The following is a 20,327-nucleotide window of genomic DNA, read 5'->3' on the forward strand; positions in this document are numbered from 1 at the left end:
CGCTGCTTTCAATGCGCCTGGTCACGGCTGAGCTCTTTTTATGTTTTGCCCATATTCCCATCGAGGCTAGCATTGTATCCTTCAATGCCAAAAATACGATGTATGTGACATTGTACGTATCGGTAAAACCGCTGAACACTCGAGCTTTTTTCAGCAAATTCGCGACACAGTTTCACAGCTGCAATACCTAGCAACCTCAAATGATTGTACATACTTATTACCTAATGGCGGTTGGAGAACGAAAATATATCTCTAACAAATAACCCACGGTTCCACAAGTTCTAAAATCATCATTTACCTCAATAAAGGCTCACGGTGCAGATAGTCGCGAACTGACCCTCCTGCCGTATTATGTCTGTAACCTGTATGTCAAGTCGGGCGATATGTTATCTAGCCAGTCGGCGTGATGCTCGTGGTACAAAGGATGCTTATAAGTCTAAGTCTAGAGCATCACGGCCCCTAAGCACGCTAATTAAGTCAGAAGGCCCAAGCTCCAGTTATTCATCAGTCACCTCAAGATTAACAACTTGCAATTTTGACATCGCCATGGCCCACAAGGGAGTCCGGTCCACAAGGTGAGTTGGGTCAGATGGATAAAGGATTTCTCATAATAATTATGTTCAAGACTAATGATCATCGCTCTCCACAATCTCCGAACATCCACTCTTACGCTAACACATAGTCACTCAATCATGACGTTAAAATCCAGGCTGCTGCCACATCGTGTGCCTTGCCGCGATCTTGTTGTATGCGGCGTAACTATCTGGATTTTTCCCGTTTATCTAGCTAGACCTTCGTTCTCAAAACGTGAATATACTAAGAATCTTCCTCTTGGTCTTGTTGTAGGTATGACAGCTAGTGTTCTTGTCGTGTGGGAAGGTATCCAAATTGAGTGCTGGTCATGAGCCCATGATCACTGGCGAAATGGTCACAGGTATCCCTAATAGCTATGAGTACTACGGATCTGTCATACTGTAATATAGTCCCTTTTATCCCAAAAACCAAAACAAGGCATCCAACAGTGACGCAAGGCCAAGAGTACAAAGAAGTACAATAGTAAGCAATCTCTTGGGTCACTTAACCCCCGCCCTTCGCAATACAACCACACCTACATCAGATCAACAAGACATATTTCCCCAACTTGTTCATTACTTTGTCCCAAGGCTGTTTCCCCTCTCCGTTATCTATTCCCCTCCACTGTTCGTCCATCAACTCGCGCTGTGATGGCAAAAACGAGGCAACAAAGTCAGCTCTGAAATATAAATGACAGGTTTGATGACTCACAGCAACCTCCAAGTCCTCACAGTAATCGCCTTGGAAAGCATCAAACAATCCTCTAACTTTATCCCTCTTCTCGGGGAGTGCAAAAACACCCGCAATGAGAAGGGGCCAGATTAACATGACCGACATGCGCATGGCGGAAGCTTCCGATAGGAGCTCGAGGATGTGATCGATGCATTTAACGATTCGAGGGGTTGATATCGGTTGTTCAAGGATCTGTAAAAGGTAGCAAACAAAGAGAAAATTAAAGGCAGGAAAAAGTAAAAGGCGGCATCAAGCGAATGTCAGCCGCTGCACCTCATTTGGTACTGGAGATTGGACTGTGGTAGCCAAGGGGCAAACCAGCTATCAAGACTCACGTCCGCAAGAATAAAAACGACCGCCATGTACTTGTAGATATAATCGCCGCACTTTTAATTGATCATAAATCAGTTTAGAGACATAATCTAGCAAATAAGCAAAACCTACCGTCACCCTGACATGCTGAGGCAAAGCATTTAAACTATTTCCCCAGATGTCTAGCTCTAGTAGCAAGCAATGAGACTCCCGCTCAAAATGCTGAGCAACATCCCACATCTCTTCAATGCCGCCTTGCAGGGTAACACCAAGCCGACGTTTTTGGGAATCGAGGACGGCAATCTGTAGAATCAGGATAGTCAGTTTGCTTATTCATGACATCTTTCCTATCAGGGCAGAGAAAAACCTCACCCTAGCGACAAGGTCAACCATAGCTCTCGAGATCCCAAAACTCCTCTCTACCGACTCCCATTCCCATCTTGTCTGCGATGTTTCCACGCTGTCAAACCACCATGTATCATAGTTCCCTAGTACTGCTGGCTCTTTGCCGGTGATAAATGATGCTGAGGCAGAATTTACAATAAATTATCTACGTGATTTGATGTGAAAATAGTGCTACTCACCAAAGACGTCGTGCGTGGCTAGGTTCTCCAATAGATACCTCCTCGTGAACGAGTATCCAGTACCTTGAAGCATCGCTTGGGGTCCACCTTGCTTTCCAATGAGATACAGAGCAAACTCGAGATTATCCCGCCATGTCGGATCAGCGCTGATCACCTGTGTATGGTTCCGAAAGTCAGTGATATTTTAGTTGATATATTCAAAAAGCTTGTGGCTGGGTTCGGGCTCACATCTCTGATGCACAATAGGGTGCAAGCTGCCAGGATGCTGTCGACTATTGGATAGACACAATGAACGTTAGCCTCTCTTCACAAAATCCAATCATGTTCACTCACTCTGATCTGGCCCGTTCTGTGCCCGTGCAGCTAGAGTTATGTTCGACAGCGCCGCCTTCTTAAACTTGCTTCCCATCTCTTTCAATTTCTTTCTTTGGGTTTCCCAGTTCCGACCCAATTCATTCTTCCCGACCGCATCTTTGGTTTCGTGCGTGAAATGGGCCACTCCGACACTAAGCATGCTCATTCGGATCGCAGCTGACGCTGCCGAGTTGGTATCAAGTAGTTTTAAAGGTGTACATACCGCGAGCAAAGGGTTCGGGCCGATGTTGCCCATTGTGATGAGGATACGCGAGGCAGTGTTGAAGTAGTGATGGAAGAGGGTCCGTGCAGTGGGGGAAGGGAAAGCATTGGAAAGGACGTCGATGCTTCCTGCAGTGAGGGTGTTGTTGGACAAGTTACGATGGCGATGTGAAGGGCCAAACTCAAACAATGCTTCATCATGTGCGAATGCTCTGATTGACGATTAACATCATTTTGTGATTTGGAAAATCAAAGAGAACACCATTGGCTCAAACTCACTGTAAGAAGCTGTCCACCATTTGTAATCTCGGATGAATCGCGTAAGGAGGGACAGATGGCGTTCTTGTCCCGTCGCTTTGCCCTAAGAGCTCTGACCCGCCTACTTTAATCTTTCGTCGATTAAGCAGTAAAGATTTGGAAAAGTTTCCGAACTGAGGTAAAGGTGCGTGCTTTGAGGAAGAGGCCGAGGCTGAAGCAACGGCGTTGAGAGGCAAGACGGTATTATTGCTCGTCGAATTGGAGATAGAAGTGGGGTTATTTGGAGATGTCGAAGTCTGGGCATTGGAAAGCGAAGGCGGACTGACAAAGGGGATGAACTCGTTTAGGAAGCTAAAGTCAGTGGTGGACTGTGAACAGAGTCTATTAGCACGCATAGCTCACGTTCCAAAAAGGTCTTCGCAGCTTACAAAATTCAGTGGATCTCCAGGCGATATCCCCATCCTGCTGGTTCCATCTCCCAGGAAATCGCTAGGTGACAGTGACGTCCCGTTCAGAGGCGAGGGATCCGTTTGCCCCTTTTGTACTGTCGTTCTTTCCACCGCCCATCCTTCATTTCCAGCCCCCCTCACCATTGTTCCTCCTCCAATTTCCATCCATTCGTGACCTTGTACATCATGTCTCTGACCTCGGCTTGTTGCTTGTCCATCGTCATCTCTACCACCAACACTCTCGCTCAGCCTTGCTCTCTTCTCACCTCCAGCCCCGCTTTCACTAGCATGGGAACTATCCCCACTTCTTCCTCTTCCATTCTTTCGTTTCCGTCCAGCCTCTCCTGGAGGAGGATACTCGCATTCCCTTTGCGCAGCTACACATCGAAGGCACGCGGGTAAAGTCTCGTCGCACTTGACTTTCCGAGATCGACACGCCAGGCAGCCAGCAGTGGAACGGGTGTATTTAACTCTTTTGGATGAGGACTTCGACTGGGGCTATTAAAGAACAGAGGGTACGGAGTTAGTGCGAACAATATGCCAAATGAAGAGATTCACAGCTTGTTCCATGATTGTTTTGGCCCTGTTGGCATCAACAATACGCCCTGTCGCGTGTATTTAGCGGGTGGCTCACTAAGTAAGAAGCACACTCACTAGCTTGTCTTGAGATTTCCGCATAGTCGAGATGAAGTGACATGGTATAGATAATGAGAATACGGAAGAGGTAGATGGATTGAACAACAAGATGGACCGGTGAACCAAGAACCAATCGTATTTGACGGCGCTTTATTAACGAACGGTCTCTTCTCCGACAGATCTGCTGATAACGATGGCGATCATGTTGACAGCAAACATTTTCTGAACACCGTCTGTTATTCTACTTTTTTCGAGATACATGGCAGCGGTAGGTACATGATGGTTCCGCAGAATGGTGCCTCTTTATGGTACGAATGAAAAAATAAGCTGTTGGCTTTAAATAAATCTCCTCTTCCCGCTGCAGCAACTGCTGCATGCTGCTGCTTCATCTGGACTCCGAATCACTTTCATTTTTTTGCCATGTGTCTTGGAAGCATTTATAGTCAGTTTCTGACCACTCAGTGAATAGGCTCGACAACGGAAGATGATCAGACAAAAGAGGACATAAGCGTGTTTTTCTTTTTTTTTCAATTTTAAAAAATCGTTAAATAATGGATGGATACGACAACGCCGTCCTTAGTGATCTGTTTTACAAGTGCTTTGGGGGAAAGTTCGTTCTTCTTGAAGGGGATTTTATAATTTTTGTATTGTAAACAGAACATTCTGTAAGTCAGAAACTAACGATCATCTTCTGCGGCACAGTTGGTAACGGCATATTGACCTTTGTTTGCAAGCACCGAACAAGCTGCTACAAGTTTGGTCGTAATTTCTAGCTGTAATGACATGAATGATGAGACGTACACTCTGCATCATGTTGACCCTCTACATAAACATAAATCATAATAACCTAATATGGAGAAAAGTACAATTCACTAAAGTAACCAATCTACAATATGACCTCACGAATTGAAAAATTCAACCAATTTAGAGAGAACTAATACCCCTAACCCGATTTCAAAAACTTTATTGCTTACACCCTCTTATTTTCGAAGCTCGGCATCCTTCTTGAGCTCATCATCAATCTCTTCCGCAACGGAGCCTGTTCCCTCTTCTTGGCCGTAAGGGATTGGTCGGTTGACATCATCGGCCCTGTAGTGAGGAACTTGCTGGATAATGACATATGTAGACGGAATACAGAGGACAGCGAGCCCAAAGTTGATACCCAAAGGGATGAAACGGGTTTTGGCGTTGGAGTTGATACCATATGAGACAGCTTGTCCAACGGCTTCAACGCATCGGAAGATACCACCGTTACGGGCGTTTCCACCAACGTCGGTTGTGAAACAGGAGATGAGCCAGTAGATGTACTAATGAGGAGAAGCGTGTCAGCATTTATCATAATACGGTTATGATCATGAGCAAGGTACTCACAGTTTGACAGAGGTAACCGCAGACCTGCATGATGTAGAAAGGAACGTAGGCGTTGGCCCATCCGGCGGAGTTCCAATCGTACTTGGGACTGGTGTTGAGGAACTTGGCCTGATTGGCACAGAGCCAGCCGAAAGACGCCAAAGAGGGAATCATGAAAATAGCAAAACCAATTTGCGCCCTGCGACGTTGTGTCCAATGCTTGTTATCAAGGAAGAATTTACCGTAGATACCAGTGAAAACAATGATACCGGTAGGGACAATGAAAGATGACAACGCTCGAGCACGGACGGAGAAGTAGTTTGTTAGGTATGTGGAGAGCACACCGCCGTAAAAGTAGGAGTAGAAACCGATGGGCATGAGGAGGAGCATTCGAGGGGAAATGATGGCCCTGTAAAGGTCGAGGAACTCGTACTTCCAAGGCTTCTTTGCAGCCAAGACGATGGGGACACCATCAGATCGTCGAACCTTGTGAGGAGGGGAGATAAGGAATGAGATGGGAAAGCCAATGGCCTCAATAGCAACGAAAATGAGATAGGTAGATGTGGCGATGGCACCAGCAGCGGCTGTCTTGGCATTCCGGGCGAGGGAGATACTTCCGCCGACGAGTTGACCAAGGTTACGAGAACCGACCCAGATGGCAAGATATCTGAGAATGGACGTTAATATAAAATGAGAGAGTGCATTTAGGGGAAAGTGCACTCACTTGCCTCGTCGGCCTTCTTCAGGATATGATAAAATGATGGCAGCCTCAGCAACATACCAAAAACCGAAACCGGCACCGTAGAGGAAACGACCGAAAATGAGATACCACTGGACACCGTATTTGCTGTTCACGTAGTAAGCTGTAGAAGAATCTTCGTCAGTATATGCCGAAGTATATTAGTGTCAGGTGGTTAAAGCTTACCGGAACCATTAATAGCGAATGTGGCGGCACCGGCGATGAGCATGCCTTTGATGCCCATACGCGATGCAAGAGGACCACCGAGAAGGGAGATTACAGCGACAGCACAGTATGAAGCACATGTGGCGGCATCTATATAAAAGAGATATTAGGTGAGTCTGCTGGCCTGCGTTCGGCTGTCCGATCGGCACGAAAAGGCATGACTACTTACTAACTGTGTAAGGAGTAGCTTGACCACCACCACCAAGACCGCTGATCGCATCAGCCATAGCAGGGCCTACTGGTTATCAGCCAATGTCCAAAATTGTCACCATGGTGCGATGTCCTTACCACAGAAGGCGAGGGCTGAAACAACGCAGATCTGGAAAAGAGAACTTCGGTAAATGGCCATCCACTTCGACTGTGGTTTAGGTGGTGGCGGGACCACTTCAACTTCCATAATATTAGTTTCGAGCGCTGGCATCTGCACAACCAGCTCTTCCGACTTTCGGTCTGGCGAAGACATATTTGAGTGGTTCTTTGTCTTTTCTGGCGGTGTTTGAGTGAATCTTGGATTCGACCTGTGTTCTTAATAAGAAGTGACCTTTTAATCTGCTTCATATATCATTTCATTTGTTTACCCGAAGAGGTCTAAACCCGTTATCGCACCAGAAATACTGCGTTATGATCATGTGAGATATGAGACAAAGGTGTTCTCCGACGGAACAATAACACGAAACAGGTTCAGCCGCCGTCGTCTGTTCGACCATAGTCGAAGGGAGAAAAGCAGAGAAAGTGTAAGCGTCGCTTGCAAGTCGACCCTGACCACTGACGGGCGTTTGGGTGCGGAGGTACTCTAGATCTCGAGATAACAGATAGCTTACCCGATTGGTCCTTCGGGATTACTATTATTAAACGCCGGCTCGGCATTTTCCTTGTCAGCTGACGCGCACCTCCACTGCCAGCACAGGTCAGGCGATATGATAAGCTTCTTCAGTGGAAGGAATTTCACGCGAACGTACGCATGTTGTCCGGGTTGATCATCGACTCTTCATCGTCCGACGCTCTTTCCGAAGGTCGGCCCGAACGTCTGAAGGAGCCGACGGTTGAGAACAGTCAAAACAGAAAGCAATCGACTATCCTGTTTAACATTCCTCATCTTACCTCCTGACTTTGTCGAGCCTGAACCTGATCACTCTCCCATACGCATCACAATGACCGTATCTCCCACCTATCCCAACCAAGAAGATCGTCTACTCCCTGTCCAGAACCGTACAGAGTCGTTCTGGCTTTCTGAACGGGACCCTCTTCTGCAGAATGCCCACACTACACCTGAGCTCCCAAGGTCTGCCGACGTTGTCATCGTTGGAAGTGGCCTCACTGGAGCCATGATGAGCTATCATGTGTACGAAAATGCCCGAAAAGCTGGGAGGGACATCAAGATCGTTATGCTTGAGGCAGACGAATTTTGTGGTGGGGCTACAGCGAGGAACGGTGAGTCGTGATTAGTCTTTTTATGACAGCAGATTATAGCTGATAGCTTGTTACTTGTAGGCGGTCACTGTAAGCCTATGACTATTTTCGGCTACCGCGCAGAGGCAGCAAAACATGGACCGAAAATCGCAAACCAGCTTCTCACATTTGAAGCCGCTGCTCTTCAACAGTACGCTGCGATCGTCAAGAAGGAAGATATTGATTGTGACATGCACGTCACCAGAGCTTTTGACGTTTGCTTCAGGAAGGAAGACGCTGAGGCAGGCAAGAAGGATTACGAGGCGAGAAAGGCTGCTTGGGGTGAGGATATGGCCAAACACGACTTGAGAGTGGTAGAAGATCCTAAAGAACTTGAGGCGCTTACAGGTGTGCGAGGAGGGTATTGGGGCGCGAGCTACCCTGCCGGTCACCTCTGGCCTTACAAACTTGCTTCGGCTTGTAAGCCATATCCTCCTTGCCTGTGCGTAAAAATGGAGCCTGACAAAAGATACAGTAACACACATTGGCCTAAGCCGTGGTCTCAACTTTCAAACCCATACGCCCGCTCTATCTCTTGAACGATCCCCCTCCCAACCCAGTCAATGGGTGGTCACCACCCCCCGCGGATCTATCACGACCACTTCTGTCGTGGTAGCCACCAACGCCTATACTTCTGGCTTCCTTCCCGAATTCAAATCTCTCATCTTCCCTGTCCGTGGTACCGCATGCTCCATTACCCCCGCTCCTTCCCACTCCCACGGGTCTATTCCGGGACCTATCAAATACACCTTTGGCTTCCGACATGGCCCTGGGGAGGTAGACTATATGATCCCCCGACAGGGTAGGGGTAGGATTCCTGGTAGTGGAGATAGGAGTCTCATTCTTGGCGGAGCCAAGGGTTGCTTCTTGAGCAATATAGATCAGTGGTATGATAATAAGAACGATAATGAGCACATGCCTGGAGCTCAAAAGTACTTTGAAGGCTTTATGAAAAAGTACTTTGTGGGTTGGAATGGTAATAAGCACGGTAACGTTGATAGAGTCTGGTCTGGAAGTGAGTACATCAATTGTAAACCACCATGGTCCTCAGCTGACGAAGTGTCCCTTAGTCTTGGGCTACTCAAGCGATCTCCTTCCCTATGTCGGTGAAGTCCCTAACAAGCCAGGAGTCTTTATTTGTGCCGGGTTCACAGGACATGGTGAGCCTTGATCATAGCAACTCGTAGCGAATTTACAGCTGCTGATGAGCTTCTGTTTCTTAGGTATGCCTCGTATACCTGGTTGCACCGCCGCTCTCTCCTCTCTGGCTTTCTCTTACCTTTCGAACGGCACCACGACACCTGACGCTAACAAGGCCTTCCAAGATGCTCTTCCCCAACCATATTGGTTGACCAAGGAAAGATTTGAGTCCAAGATAAACTTGATTAAGGCAGCTATGGGTCAAAGGGATAAGGCAAAATTGGATACCACCAATCAGGCCGACGAAGCGATTTTGGCGGCGAAGATGGGGGATGCAAAGTTGTAAAGAATTTAGTACTAGAATGATACAGTTATATGCGTAGACTCTTCTCAGGTACTTTCGTTTAGTTGTAAGATTGTAGGTTCTTTCCAGTTATCATGTAAACCTTCCTCGTCGTGAGATGTAGCTGTTAGATGGAAAAGCGAACTGGTTGGGAATATAACTTGAGCTAAGCTGATGTTGCACAATATTTATTAAAAGATTCCAAATGTCAACCTGAAAAAGTCAGTGTAAGGTCCACACCGAAGGTCTCCATACTCCCAAGGGTCTCTAAAGATGATGAGCATGTCAAGTAGTGGTTAGGCCGACCAAAAGAGAGTATGTACAAAGAACAAGAAATCATAATGTAATTATGGCATGTGAGCTTTAATATCACCCATGTTGTATTCAGCATAGATGTACCAGTATCTAAGCCCATGCATATGCCAAAAGGAAATATTATCGGAACCAACATTAAGCACTGTTGTTATCAATTTACAACTATTTTAATTCTACTTCTTACCCCACTTCTCAACGATACCCTTGCCTAAGGAGACAAGATCAGGGGCAACCAAATCAGACTTGCCGAAAATAACCTCGCATTCATCGTACTCGTAAGTAGTGGTGTAGGCAGTGAGGAAACCAGCAGCCTTGGCAGCAGCACAGTCCCAAGCATGAGAAGCTATTGTAACTTAGTCAGCTTTGCACGCATCGATTCGAAGCAAGAAAAAGAATATTTACCAGCAAAGACAGAAACTTCTCCCGGTTGATCGGAGCCAGCCTTTTCCCGAGCAAACTTGTAAACAGCAGCCTCAGGCTTACCAGCCTTGACCATGTCTGCTGAGAGAATGTGGTCAAGGGGCATCTCGACACCAGCATTGTCAAAGTAGCCCTTGACTCGATCGACATTGGCATCGGAACAACACCAGACCTCAAAACCCCCATCCCTCAAAGTTTGCATCATCTCCGCCAATCCCGGTCTGGCCTTGAGCTTCTTATATTCGTTCATGATGTAGTCGACGTCGTCGGCCGTGAAAAAGTCGTCAAGAGCTTCAACGGGGACACCGGCTTGGAAGAGAACGCGTGTGAGAGTGTTGGAAAGGATGGCGAAGAAAGCCTTGTATTGTTTGATCTGGGAGAGGTATGAATAGTCACGCTCAGTGGAGCAGACCCAGGAGTAGAAAAGGAGCTTGGAGGGAATGCCATATTTGGCTAGTTTGGGACCGAGACGAGCCTGGAGAGCTTCGGCACCGTTATCGTAAGAGACTGAAGGGGACGATCATCAGCCTAGAACAGATAGAGGATGGAGGCTTCCAAAACATACAACATGTTCCCACGACGTCGACTGTGGATAAAAAGAAAACCTTCAGCCGGTGCTCAAGCTCAGCTGAGGTCTCGTAACCACTCACAAACAACAGAAGGCATGACGATAGATTATGTATAAGGGGCAACAGGTATATAGTAGAAGGTTTATTTGATGGTAGAAACTGAAGATGTGATCGAATGCGCGTGTTGTTGTGGGGATTGTGGAAAGTAAGGGCCCATGTCCGTCTTCAAATAGGTGTGGGAGATAGTAGATAGCAGCCGGGATAATCTCCACAAAACGACTCAGCAGGTGACAGATAAAGTAGCGTCGGATTCCCCGGTCAATAGACCGAGGCGCAGGCCAAGCCCCGATAGGTAATTACCGATCCGCCGCTTGTCAACTAGTTGCCGAAAAAAGTAATTCTTCCAACTTGCAGCACCCTTGCCGACGCTTGATAAGGAGATAACGAGATTCTTGATGGGTTATGATTCGCTTCGCTAGTCGCTGCAGAGGTCGTGCACGAATTCACATTAGCAGGCGACCAATCTGCTGATTGGGATGTTAAGCGCTGCATGCGTGACCAATTCGCGTGCATGTTTAGGCCAGCCGAGCGAGGTTGCCCGGCATTTTCGACTCACTGTGGCCGCAGGCCGTGCATACTTGCTATGTATAGCTTTAAAGCCCATAAATTAACGTACTTCCTTTCTCCAGAAGAATCAACCACATTCTTATCTTCTGCACTCTATCCGAGTTATTCACTCGACCATAATCGTAATGCCTTCCTTCGAGCCTGCTGTTTCTTCTCACATCGCTCCCCTCCCTTCGGCATCAAAGCCTCTTCCGTTAACCACCTCTACCGAGGGCCTTCAGGCTCTCGCTGACAAGCACATCACCAAGGGACTTGGTAGACTCCGAGACCATGTTTTCAAAGAGGGCAAAGGTCTTCGAGTCCTGACAACCGCAAGTTCCATTCCTCGCACTTAACTCCAAAAAACAAGGCTGACCGGAGGATTGTCTTGATCAGGAAAACCAAAAACTCCTCGACTTCACCTCTGGTATTGGAGTCACTTCCCTGGGCCATGCTCATCCCGACGTTACGGCTGCCATTATCTCCCAAGCACAATCCATCATTCATGTCCAATGCGCTATCGGTCTCTCCGAGCCATACGTGCAATTGGTCGAGTCATTGCTGACTATGATGCCTGACCCAAGCTTGGACAGCTTCTTCTTCTGGAATTCTGGATCTGAGGCAATTGAGGCCGCCATAAAGGTCTCCAGGACCAAGACGAAGAGGAACAACATTGTGGTAATGCAGGGTGGTTACCATGGTGAGTTATACACCGGGTACTATGTCAAAGGGTAATATGCTGACATTGGCCTTCTTAGGGCGAACTTCTGGCGCTGCGGCCTTGACTCGATCCAAGACTTCTTTCTTTAGGGGCACTGGACCTTTGATGGTGAGTGGTGATACGATTAGACGAGTTTTTCCGTAAGCTAACAGCCTCACAGCCATGCGTCTACACCACTCCTTTCCCTTATTGGCACGCAATGGGTCTTCCCAAAGACACTCCTGAGGAAGTCCTCACTGAACAAGCCATTTTGGGCATCGAAAACTTGCTTCAACAGCAGACTGCTCCCGAAGACACTGCTGCCATCTTCCTTGAGCCTGTCATCGGCGAGGGTGGATACATTCCTGCGCCTACCGCTTATGTTAAGCACTTACGAAAGCTCTGTGACAAGTATGGTATCATGCTCGTGATTGGTGAGTACACTAAGAAATGGGTATGCAAAAAGCTGACCAGAAGCAAAGACGAGATTCAAACAGGTTTCGGACGTACAGGAAAGACTTTCGCCATCGAGCACACTGGTGTCACACCCGACATCATGGTCTACGCCAAAGGTTTCGCCAACGGAATGCCTATCTCTGGTATCGTTACCAGAAAGGAGATCATGGACGTTATGGCTCCTGGTTCTTTGGTAAGTCACAGACCGTTTTTATTCCTTTATGGCCTGACTGACTTTTGGTATAGGGGGGCACTTACTCAGGTAACGTGGTCGCATGTGCTGCTGCTCTCGCCACTACTCGATACATGCGTACTCATGATATCCTTGGCAACGTCCAAGCTCGATCCGAGCAGCTTTTCAAGGGCCTCCGCGAGATCCAGGAAGACGAGGCCAATGGTGGCTGGATGATAGAGGAGGTTCGAGGCAAGGGTGTATGTAAACCTGTCAACGATGATTCATGCCATGTACTGACAGAATTGTTTCCCACAGCTCATGATTGCCATCGAGTTCAAAGACCCTAACTCTAAACTCACTTCATCCCATAACCGCGGCGATATTTCTCTTCCTGGTAACCTTAACAAGCTCGTCCAAGACGCTTGTTACGACAGAGGATTGCTCGTCCTCACTACAAGTATCTACCCTGTCCTGCGATTGATCCCTGCTTTGGTTCTGAGTGAAGAGGAAGTGGATGAGGCTTTAAAGATTATTAAGGAATCTGTGAAGGAGGTTGCTAGTGTCATCGAGGGAAACTAATAGAAGTTCAACAAGTGTTTATAAATTGTAGTCTGATTTCGGTTACCTCATGTATGGAGACTTTTCAATGGTAATGATGATGGTATCTGTTCTTTATAATCCTACTTAACTACAGCGCTACAACGCCATCATTACAGTCTGGCGGCTCAAAAGAAAGTATGGAGAATGTGATAGAATTCAATAATCTTTCCAGGACAAAAGATAAATGACATGATACATAAATTTACCTCAAGAAAAAATAATCTGTTACTAACACGGTTGGAATGACAAGCACGGTTGTGGGACATTGGTGGTTTTACGCTGGGACTTATTCAGAGGAACTTCAGATAGGATGTCGACCTATTCGAGGGAGTCAAAGGCGAAAGAATGCATGGTTATAGTTTAGAGGGTCTCCAGAATCTTACAAACGGCCTCTGTAACCTGACTTGTCTTCAATTTCCCTCCCAAATCACCTGTTGTCTGGCCATCCGCGATGCTCTGCTTACACGCCTTTTCTACCAAGTCTGCCGCCTCATTTTCTCCCAACCATCTCAGCATTTCAGCAGCGGACATGATTGCAGCGATGGGATTGGCGAGATCCTTTCCCATGATATCGAATGCAGCACCGTGAACAGGTTCGAACAGAGAAGGTGAAGTGCGAGTGGGATCAAGAGAGGCAGAATGGGCAATACCGATAGATCCAGAAAGTCCGGCAGCCAGGTCAGACAAGATGCTAAGGGTGGTGTTAATGGCTGGTCGTAAGATCACCCACTATGGGGCAACACTCACTCTCCGTGCAAGTTTGTAGTAACTATAGTATCGAGACTGGTGGGCTTGGCAACCATCCTTACAGTCATGGCGTCGACCTTCAGAATGATTAGAATCCTTGCATTTTCTCCTTTTGATTAGTAAAATTACACTTACCAGCATCTTATCCCATTTGACATCTGGGAAGTCCTTTGACACAATTTCCGCAACCTCGTCCCACAAAAGCAATCCATAACGCTAAACCAAAGATTAGCAAGGCATTTCATTATTTAATATTAATATACTTACTTGGGCATTGCTCTTGGAAACTACCGTCAACAACTTCTTCGGTCTACTTTGAGCAGTCTCGAAAGCGAAACGCATAACTCTTTCGACACCTTTCCTGGTGAACACTGCCAACTCCGTCGCCACTTCCCATTCCGTGCCGACGTGCGTTCTACCTCCTTGTCCTGCATATTCACCCTCGGTGTTCTCACGGACAATAATCCAATCGAGATCCCCAGGCTTAGTGCCTACTATACGTGAAGGGATACCGGGGAGGATAGAGGACGGTCGGATATTGACGTATTGTTGGAAAGTCTGCCGCATGGGCAAGATAAGCTCCCATAGAGAGATGTGATCCGGAACGTCTGGGTCACCGACCGCACCAAAGAAGATGGCATCAGACTTTCGAAGGTGATCAAGCCATCCCGCCGGGGTATAGGAGCCCTGAGCCTTATATCGGGCGCCTGACAAACTGTAAGCTATGGCTATTTAGAAACAAGAGTTATACTCACTTCCATAATCGAGTTCATCGAAAGAGAGCTCGAAGCCTCCTACTTTCTTCTGGACAGCCCTAAGGACCTTTAAAGTGGATGCTGTAACTTCTATTCCGATGCCTACCCCAAGAAGTCAGCTAGAAAGTAATGCGCGTAATTGCAAGAATGCTCACCATCGCCGGGAATGACAGCAATGTTGTGTTGTCGAGAGTTGCTAGGCATCTTGAAAGAAACAGATGGTGCTAGTTTTCAGCGAGACTAAGGAATTAAATTGCAGAAAGATAGCGAGGGGGACATTGAAAAGCTTGTGAACTTGCTGTTCATCTCTTGTAGGAGCTGCTTGACACGCTGCTTGACAAACGTGTCCTTTCTTACATCAGCTGTCGGCAACTTGATCGGCCTGCGCTCGCTTGGAGCAGTTGACAGTCTTATCGAGCCAGATCTTGAGCTTGATCCGGAGTGGAGAAAGCGTCGGTAGTTCGCGGAAGAGCAGGGGCGACGGAGGCGAGCGAGACTGTGACGCACACGGCCCGGCCTTGTTGTTGTTGTTGAGTCCAGGTCACGTGCCCGTCGGCGGACTTTCCCAATAGCCGATATCACTTGGTACAGTATTAGCGATTAATTTGCCGTCGGCAAAACATGTTCGGTCTATTTTCGCTTCGGAAGGCCGGCTGCAAACGGACATGGGAACTTCTGAATGTATAGTGATATGTGAAAGGCAAGGACCCTTTGCTGTTGTATACATCATAAGAGCTCACTCAAACATCATCGATTTCTCAGTTCCTCTCTCTCATCTGACAGGAAGATTATCTTCAACACAATGCCGAGCCTTACTCAAACTAAAGACCTTGCCGTGAGTGTAGCTAGACCGTGCGTGACCTATCGAACGCAGCTCACATTTGTCCTTTACCCAAGTCCTTGCTCTCAGATGCTTCCCATTTCAAGCAGAAGGGGTACATCAATGGCGAATGGGTATCTGCTTCTGATGGGGCTACTTTTCCCTTGTATAACCCTGCGACTGGCGCCAAACTTGCCGACATGCCTCATATGCCACGCTCTCAGGTCGCCGAGGCTATCGTAAGTTCATGTCTGCTGCGACCACATAAAAAATGACATCAATAACATCTCTGACGCTTTCTTTTTTCAATCTAGAATGCCGCCAAAGCTGCTTTTCCAGCGTGGGCCGCTCTCACCGCTTACCAAAGACAGAACTACTTGTTAAAGCTGTTCAAGGAGATGGAGGAGCACAGCGAGGATCTGGCTATCATTCTTTGTACGGAGAACGGAAAGCCTTTGGCCGAGAGTCGAGTAGAGATTTCTTATGGAGCTTCCTTCTTGACTTGGAATGCCGCTGAAGCACTGAGGTACGTCATAAATTAAGGTCTGTACAGTGACTGCACTAACAGGATTATAGAACCTACGGCCAGACCATCCCCAGTCCTTTCCCTGGGACACGCAACACTGTTATCAAGCAACCGATCGGCGTCTGTGGCTTGATCACCCCCTGGTGAGTGACCGATGTGACCGATCCTTTCTACCTCAAAATCCACATACTCATTGCTTCATGGTACAGGAATTTCCCCAATGCCATGATCACCCGTAAAATGGCTCCTGCTCTCGCTGCAGGTTGTACCGTCGTCATCAAAGCTCCCGCCGAAACTCCCTTATCCGCTCTCGCCATGTGTGTCCTTTGCGAGCGTGTTGGTATCCCCCCTGGTGTCGTTAACGTTGTGACCATGGACAAAGGGCAGAGAGAAATGGCTGCGGGTCTTGAGCTCTGTGAGAAGTGAGTGATAAATCTTGGCCTCAGATGGCCCGATGCACTGTAGCTGATTGTGATGCAGCGTCAAGGTCTCCAAAATTTCATTTACCGGATCAACTCCTGTCGGTCGTCTCCTCATGAAGCAAAGTAGCGGGACGCTCAAGAAGCTGTCGTTTGAATTGGGGGGAAACGCAGCGTGAGCACCCTCACAGGAATGACTCGGACCGCTTCTAATAAACGTCAGGTTCATCATATTTGACGATGCCGACCTCGACTTGGCAGTCAATGGCGTCATTTTATCCAAGTTCCGTGCCGCTGGGCAGACATGTATCTGCGCTGTGAGTGACTACCATTGAATCCAGCGTACTATGTTTACGCTCTCTTTAGAACCGTATATTTGTCCATTCCAAGATCTACGATGACTTTGCAAGGCGGTTGGTCGAGCGAGTCAAAGCGTTCAAAGTCGGCAACGGTATCGAGGAAGGTGTTACTATTGGTCCCCTTGTCTCACAACGAGGTGTGGAAAAAGTCGAGCGACATGTGCAAGACGCAGTTGGTCTTGGTGCAAAGGTTCTTGTTGGAGGAAAGCGAATCGATAAGGGCGAAGGGTCATGCTTCTACGAACCCACAGTCCTCGTTGATGTACCTCGACAATGTGCCGTCTCAAACGAAGAAACTTTCGGCCCCCTTGCACCTCTATTCAAGTTTGACGATGAGGACGATGTTGTCGAGAGAGCCAACAGCAGTGAGGTCGGCCTTGCCGCGTACTTCTTCACCAAGGACCTTGCTAGGACACACCGAGTTGCAGAGAAGTTGGAGGTTGGGATGGTTGCTGTCAACACTGGTGCTATCGCGCAAGCATGTGTACCTTTCGGTGGCGTGAAGCAAAGTGGGTTTGGAAGGGAAGGCGGCCCTTCTGGCATTGACGAGTTCATGGTGGAGAAGGTGAGTTTCCTGTACCTTCCCTACTTGATGGTACCGTAATTAACACCGTTTATTAGCTCATCACCATCGGAGGTCTGTAGTTTTGGGTTCTTATTATATATGCATTATGCCAAAGTATTCTGGGCTTACCACATGACATTGCACTTGAGTTTCTACCAAATGAGTGCTGTTTTGGTAAGCGTACTGATGGACATGGTTGCAAGCAGTTTAGTGATGAACAACAAAGGAGGGAATCCTGGGTATTATGACTCTGGGGTTTTTTTCTTTCCTTTCTTATTTTCCCTTTCGAGGCTGGTCGGGGAAGAAGGACCCCAAGTGCGAGCGGAGGTGGCTCACGAAGACAGGGCGCTTCTTCGCGACGGCGCCAGGCTCTACACAAGCCCCCTCCTCGCTTCCCTCCTCCTTTTGTAAGATTACATAATGTCACCCCCTCGGCTATCTGTTTGTGGCTTTCCGGTGCCGATGATTCCTTGTACGTCCGTCGGCCTGTATCGAAAGTTCAGCTGTATCTTTGTTCTTTTATTTCCAAAGCGATTGTACTATCTTAGAAATAGAAAGTCTGGATGACCTCTTCAAAGCCTCTGCATCAGCTGCCATTTGCAGCCAGAACCCTACAGTCTTCTGTACCCCAGCTTCCCCTCTCCTCGCAGCCATCCGCCCAACGCCGCTCCACAATCTTCAAAAGTTCTACTCCCGGAATATGGGCTCGAGTAAATCCCATGTGGGCTCCGTGGCCTATTCGAGTCAGTAAAGAGGAAGCTGAAGATTTGGGTATTAACGTAGAGAAAGGCGAGAAAATCGATGCGGAGGATATTATGAAAAGCTGGGAGCCCTGTGAGGTGCTCGAACAGGGTGCAGAGAATGGACTGGACGTGAAGAGTTCGAAGAGAAGGGTGAAGCTTGACCCGGTCATATTGGGTATTTCGCCTTCAGCTCTAAAGGATTCTTTGCCGCACCTTGATGTTGGTGACCTTCTGGAAATTTGCAAGACTGGTGAACAACCTACCAATGGCGATCCGGCGAGGGAAATCTTCATTGACGTCCTATCTGGACGCAAAGTTCTTGCGTCGGATTCTTACGGCCCATGGGCGACCAGATACTCGGGGCATCAATTCGGAGGATGGGCTGGTCAACTAGGAGATGGTAGAGCCGTTTCGGTTCTGGAAACTGAGAGCGAACAAGGTGGTCGGCAGGAGATCCAGCTCAAAGGTGCTGGACGTACACCCTTCTCAAGAGCTGATGATGGCTTGGCCCATTTACGAAGCGGCGTTAGAGAGTTCCTCGGCTGTGAAGGTATGTGTTTTTTTCCAACTATCGTATATTGTTGTGCTTAAGCGTGACGGCTAGCTGTTGCTGCGCTCGGTATTCCTACAACGCGGGCTCTCACCCTTCTCACCATTCCCCTCCCGTACCTCCCAGTTTTCCGAGAAGGAACTATTCACCCTTCCTCTCTTTTGACCCGTGTTGCACCTTCCTTCATTCGAGTAGGTCATTTCGAGGCGCTCAATCCACCATCTTCGGCAGCGGGTGGGAAGCAGTTCTTCGTAGGAGGTGGCGGTTGGGTAGATGACCAAACGGATGAAGAGGGCGAAGACGAAGGGAATGGGAATTTTGAAGGTCTGAGGGACCTAGGAGAGTGGATGAAGGAGATTATGGAGGTCAAAGAAGGGTGGAAATCATGGGTCGACGAGGTGATCAAGAAAAATGCGGAGATGGTCGCCAAATGGCAGGTATATGGCTATATGAATGGGGTGATCAACACCGATAACGTGACCCTCATGGGTATCACGATTGATTATGGCCCTTATGCTTTCATGGATGTATTTGACCAGAAACACATCTCAAGTGAGTTTTCGAGAAAAGCAGCATTTTTATCTATTCGCTAATAACGATTTGCAGATCAATCAGACCCTACCGGGATGTATGCCTATCGTAATCAAGTATCTCGCGTCCAATTCGCACTGTCCAAATTCATCGACTCTGTATCCCCTTTACTCGGCTACGAATCAATCCACGGCGACATCCCTAAAGGATGGAGTGAGGGCAAGACTAAAGAAGACATCAGAGAATGGAGTGAAAAAGGCAAAGAGGTCATGAAGGGCTGGGAAAAGAGCTTTGAAGAGTATGAGGAAGAATCTGAGATGAATGGATGGTATCAGGCAAGTCCGCCAGCACTGGACGCAGATCGAGGTGACAAAACTGACTAAGGAGTAGAGATTCGGTCTCAAGACGAAACAGCAGTTCGATCAGCGTGATATCAAATACGACTTTTTAAACTATTTGCAACTTCACAATCTTGATTTCCACACGGCTTTCAGAGGCCTCTGCGAATTTTCACCTACCAAAGCAAGTCAAGAAAGCGGAGATAAGTATATTAAGGAATTTGTTCCACACTGGGTGAAGTCAGCAGTTGACGAGTCTGCTTCCGACGATTCCCTTAAATTGGTAGAAGGAGACTTTGTCCAATGGTTTGGGATGTATGCCAAGAGAGCGAACCTCGAGGACGAAAAATTTGCCTGGGGTACTACCGATGACTGGGAACCCGCGCGCGCTGCGAATATGCGAAAGAAGAATCCTACATTCGTGCTTCGTCAATGGATCCTAGAGGAATTGCTTGGTAAGATGGAAGAAGCTCTTACGGATCCATACAAGGCTGCACAGAGTAAGGATGATGTGGATAAACAGAAGGTAGAGGAAGGGGTTAGAACTGCAAGAAGAGAGTTATGGAAGATTCTTGAGGTGAGCACACAATGTGCCAAGAGCCACTTCTGTTGAGCTGACTTAAAATACAGATGGCCACCAAACCATTTGAGAACTGGGGGCAAGGTGAGGGGTCTCGAGAGGAGCTTGAAGCGCAGAGACGTTTATGCGGAGTTGGGGCAAAAGAGATGTTTGGTTACCAATGCGGTTGTTCTAGTTAGTTTGATCA

The 20,327-nt window shown here is 47.7% G+C and overlaps 8 protein-coding genes across 8 annotated transcripts; 4 read left to right on the top strand and 4 right to left on the bottom strand.

Moving 5' to 3' along the window:
* Positions 1-1,113: 1,113 nt before the first annotated feature.
* Positions 1,114-3,649, bottom strand: CNBH0800 (hypothetical protein; the record flags this gene model as incomplete). The annotated part of the gene is made up of 10 exons (XM_768941.1): positions 1,114-1,218; positions 1,285-1,497; positions 1,641-1,691; positions 1,750-1,920; positions 1,990-2,141; positions 2,202-2,355; positions 2,430-2,455; positions 2,535-2,989; positions 3,057-3,403; positions 3,464-3,649. 10 exons carry the CDS (start codon positions 3,647-3,649, stop codon positions 1,114-1,116), a joined length of 1,860 nt encoding a protein of 619 aa, XP_774034.1.
* A 1,451-nt stretch (positions 3,650-5,100) lies between these two features.
* CNBH0810 (hypothetical protein) lies at positions 5,101-6,661 on the bottom strand (the record flags this gene model as incomplete). Its single annotated transcript, XM_768942.1, has 5 exons — positions 5,101-5,427; positions 5,492-6,137; positions 6,195-6,333; positions 6,396-6,524; positions 6,604-6,661. 5 exons carry the CDS (start codon positions 6,659-6,661, stop codon positions 5,101-5,103), a joined length of 1,299 nt encoding a protein of 432 aa, XP_774035.1.
* Positions 6,662-7,585: 924 nt separating this feature from the next.
* On the top strand, positions 7,586-9,369 carry CNBH0820 (hypothetical protein; the record flags this gene model as incomplete). Its single annotated transcript, XM_768943.1, has 5 exons — positions 7,586-7,865; positions 7,926-8,303; positions 8,359-8,898; positions 8,954-9,043; positions 9,107-9,369. The coding sequence occupies 5 exons, from the start codon at positions 7,586-7,588 to the stop codon at positions 9,367-9,369; spliced, it is 1,551 nt and encodes a 516-aa protein (XP_774036.1).
* Positions 9,370-9,854: 485 nt separating this feature from the next.
* On the bottom strand, positions 9,855-10,767 carry CNBH0830 (hypothetical protein; the record flags this gene model as incomplete). Its single annotated transcript, XM_768944.1, has 3 exons — positions 9,855-10,024; positions 10,084-10,608; positions 10,752-10,767. The coding sequence occupies 3 exons, from the start codon at positions 10,765-10,767 to the stop codon at positions 9,855-9,857; spliced, it is 711 nt and encodes a 236-aa protein (XP_774037.1).
* A 655-nt stretch (positions 10,768-11,422) lies between these two features.
* Positions 11,423-13,186, top strand: CNBH0840 (hypothetical protein; the record flags this gene model as incomplete). The annotated part of the gene is made up of 7 exons (XM_768945.1): positions 11,423-11,608; positions 11,673-11,976; positions 12,035-12,105; positions 12,158-12,410; positions 12,459-12,625; positions 12,679-12,864; positions 12,923-13,186. The coding sequence occupies 7 exons, from the start codon at positions 11,423-11,425 to the stop codon at positions 13,184-13,186; spliced, it is 1,431 nt and encodes a 476-aa protein (XP_774038.1).
* A 381-nt stretch (positions 13,187-13,567) lies between these two features.
* Positions 13,568-14,913, bottom strand: CNBH0850 (hypothetical protein; the record flags this gene model as incomplete). The annotated part of the gene is made up of 6 exons (XM_768946.1): positions 13,568-13,898; positions 13,955-14,031; positions 14,090-14,170; positions 14,222-14,661; positions 14,710-14,811; positions 14,865-14,913. The coding sequence occupies 6 exons, from the start codon at positions 14,911-14,913 to the stop codon at positions 13,568-13,570; spliced, it is 1,080 nt and encodes a 359-aa protein (XP_774039.1).
* Positions 14,914-15,511: 598 nt separating this feature from the next.
* CNBH0860 (hypothetical protein) lies at positions 15,512-17,478 on the top strand (the record flags this gene model as incomplete). Its single annotated transcript, XM_768947.1, has 9 exons — positions 15,512-15,544; positions 15,607-15,768; positions 15,844-16,055; positions 16,106-16,198; positions 16,265-16,477; positions 16,536-16,649; positions 16,698-16,791; positions 16,841-17,398; positions 17,455-17,478. The coding sequence occupies 9 exons, from the start codon at positions 15,512-15,514 to the stop codon at positions 17,476-17,478; spliced, it is 1,503 nt and encodes a 500-aa protein (XP_774040.1).
* A 483-nt stretch (positions 17,479-17,961) lies between these two features.
* Positions 17,962-20,319, top strand: CNBH0870 (hypothetical protein; the record flags this gene model as incomplete). The annotated part of the gene is made up of 5 exons (XM_768948.1): positions 17,962-18,691; positions 18,746-19,243; positions 19,298-19,557; positions 19,613-20,137; positions 20,191-20,319. 5 exons carry the CDS (start codon positions 17,962-17,964, stop codon positions 20,317-20,319), a joined length of 2,142 nt encoding a protein of 713 aa, XP_774041.1.
* Between the last annotated feature and the right edge of the window lie 8 nt (positions 20,320-20,327).

This window comes from Cryptococcus neoformans, chromosome 8 (assembly GCF_000149385.1).
Source record: "Cryptococcus neoformans var. neoformans B-3501A chromosome 8, whole genome shotgun sequence".
NCBI classification, from domain to species: Eukaryota; Fungi; Basidiomycota; class Tremellomycetes; order Tremellales; family Cryptococcaceae; genus Cryptococcus; species Cryptococcus deneoformans.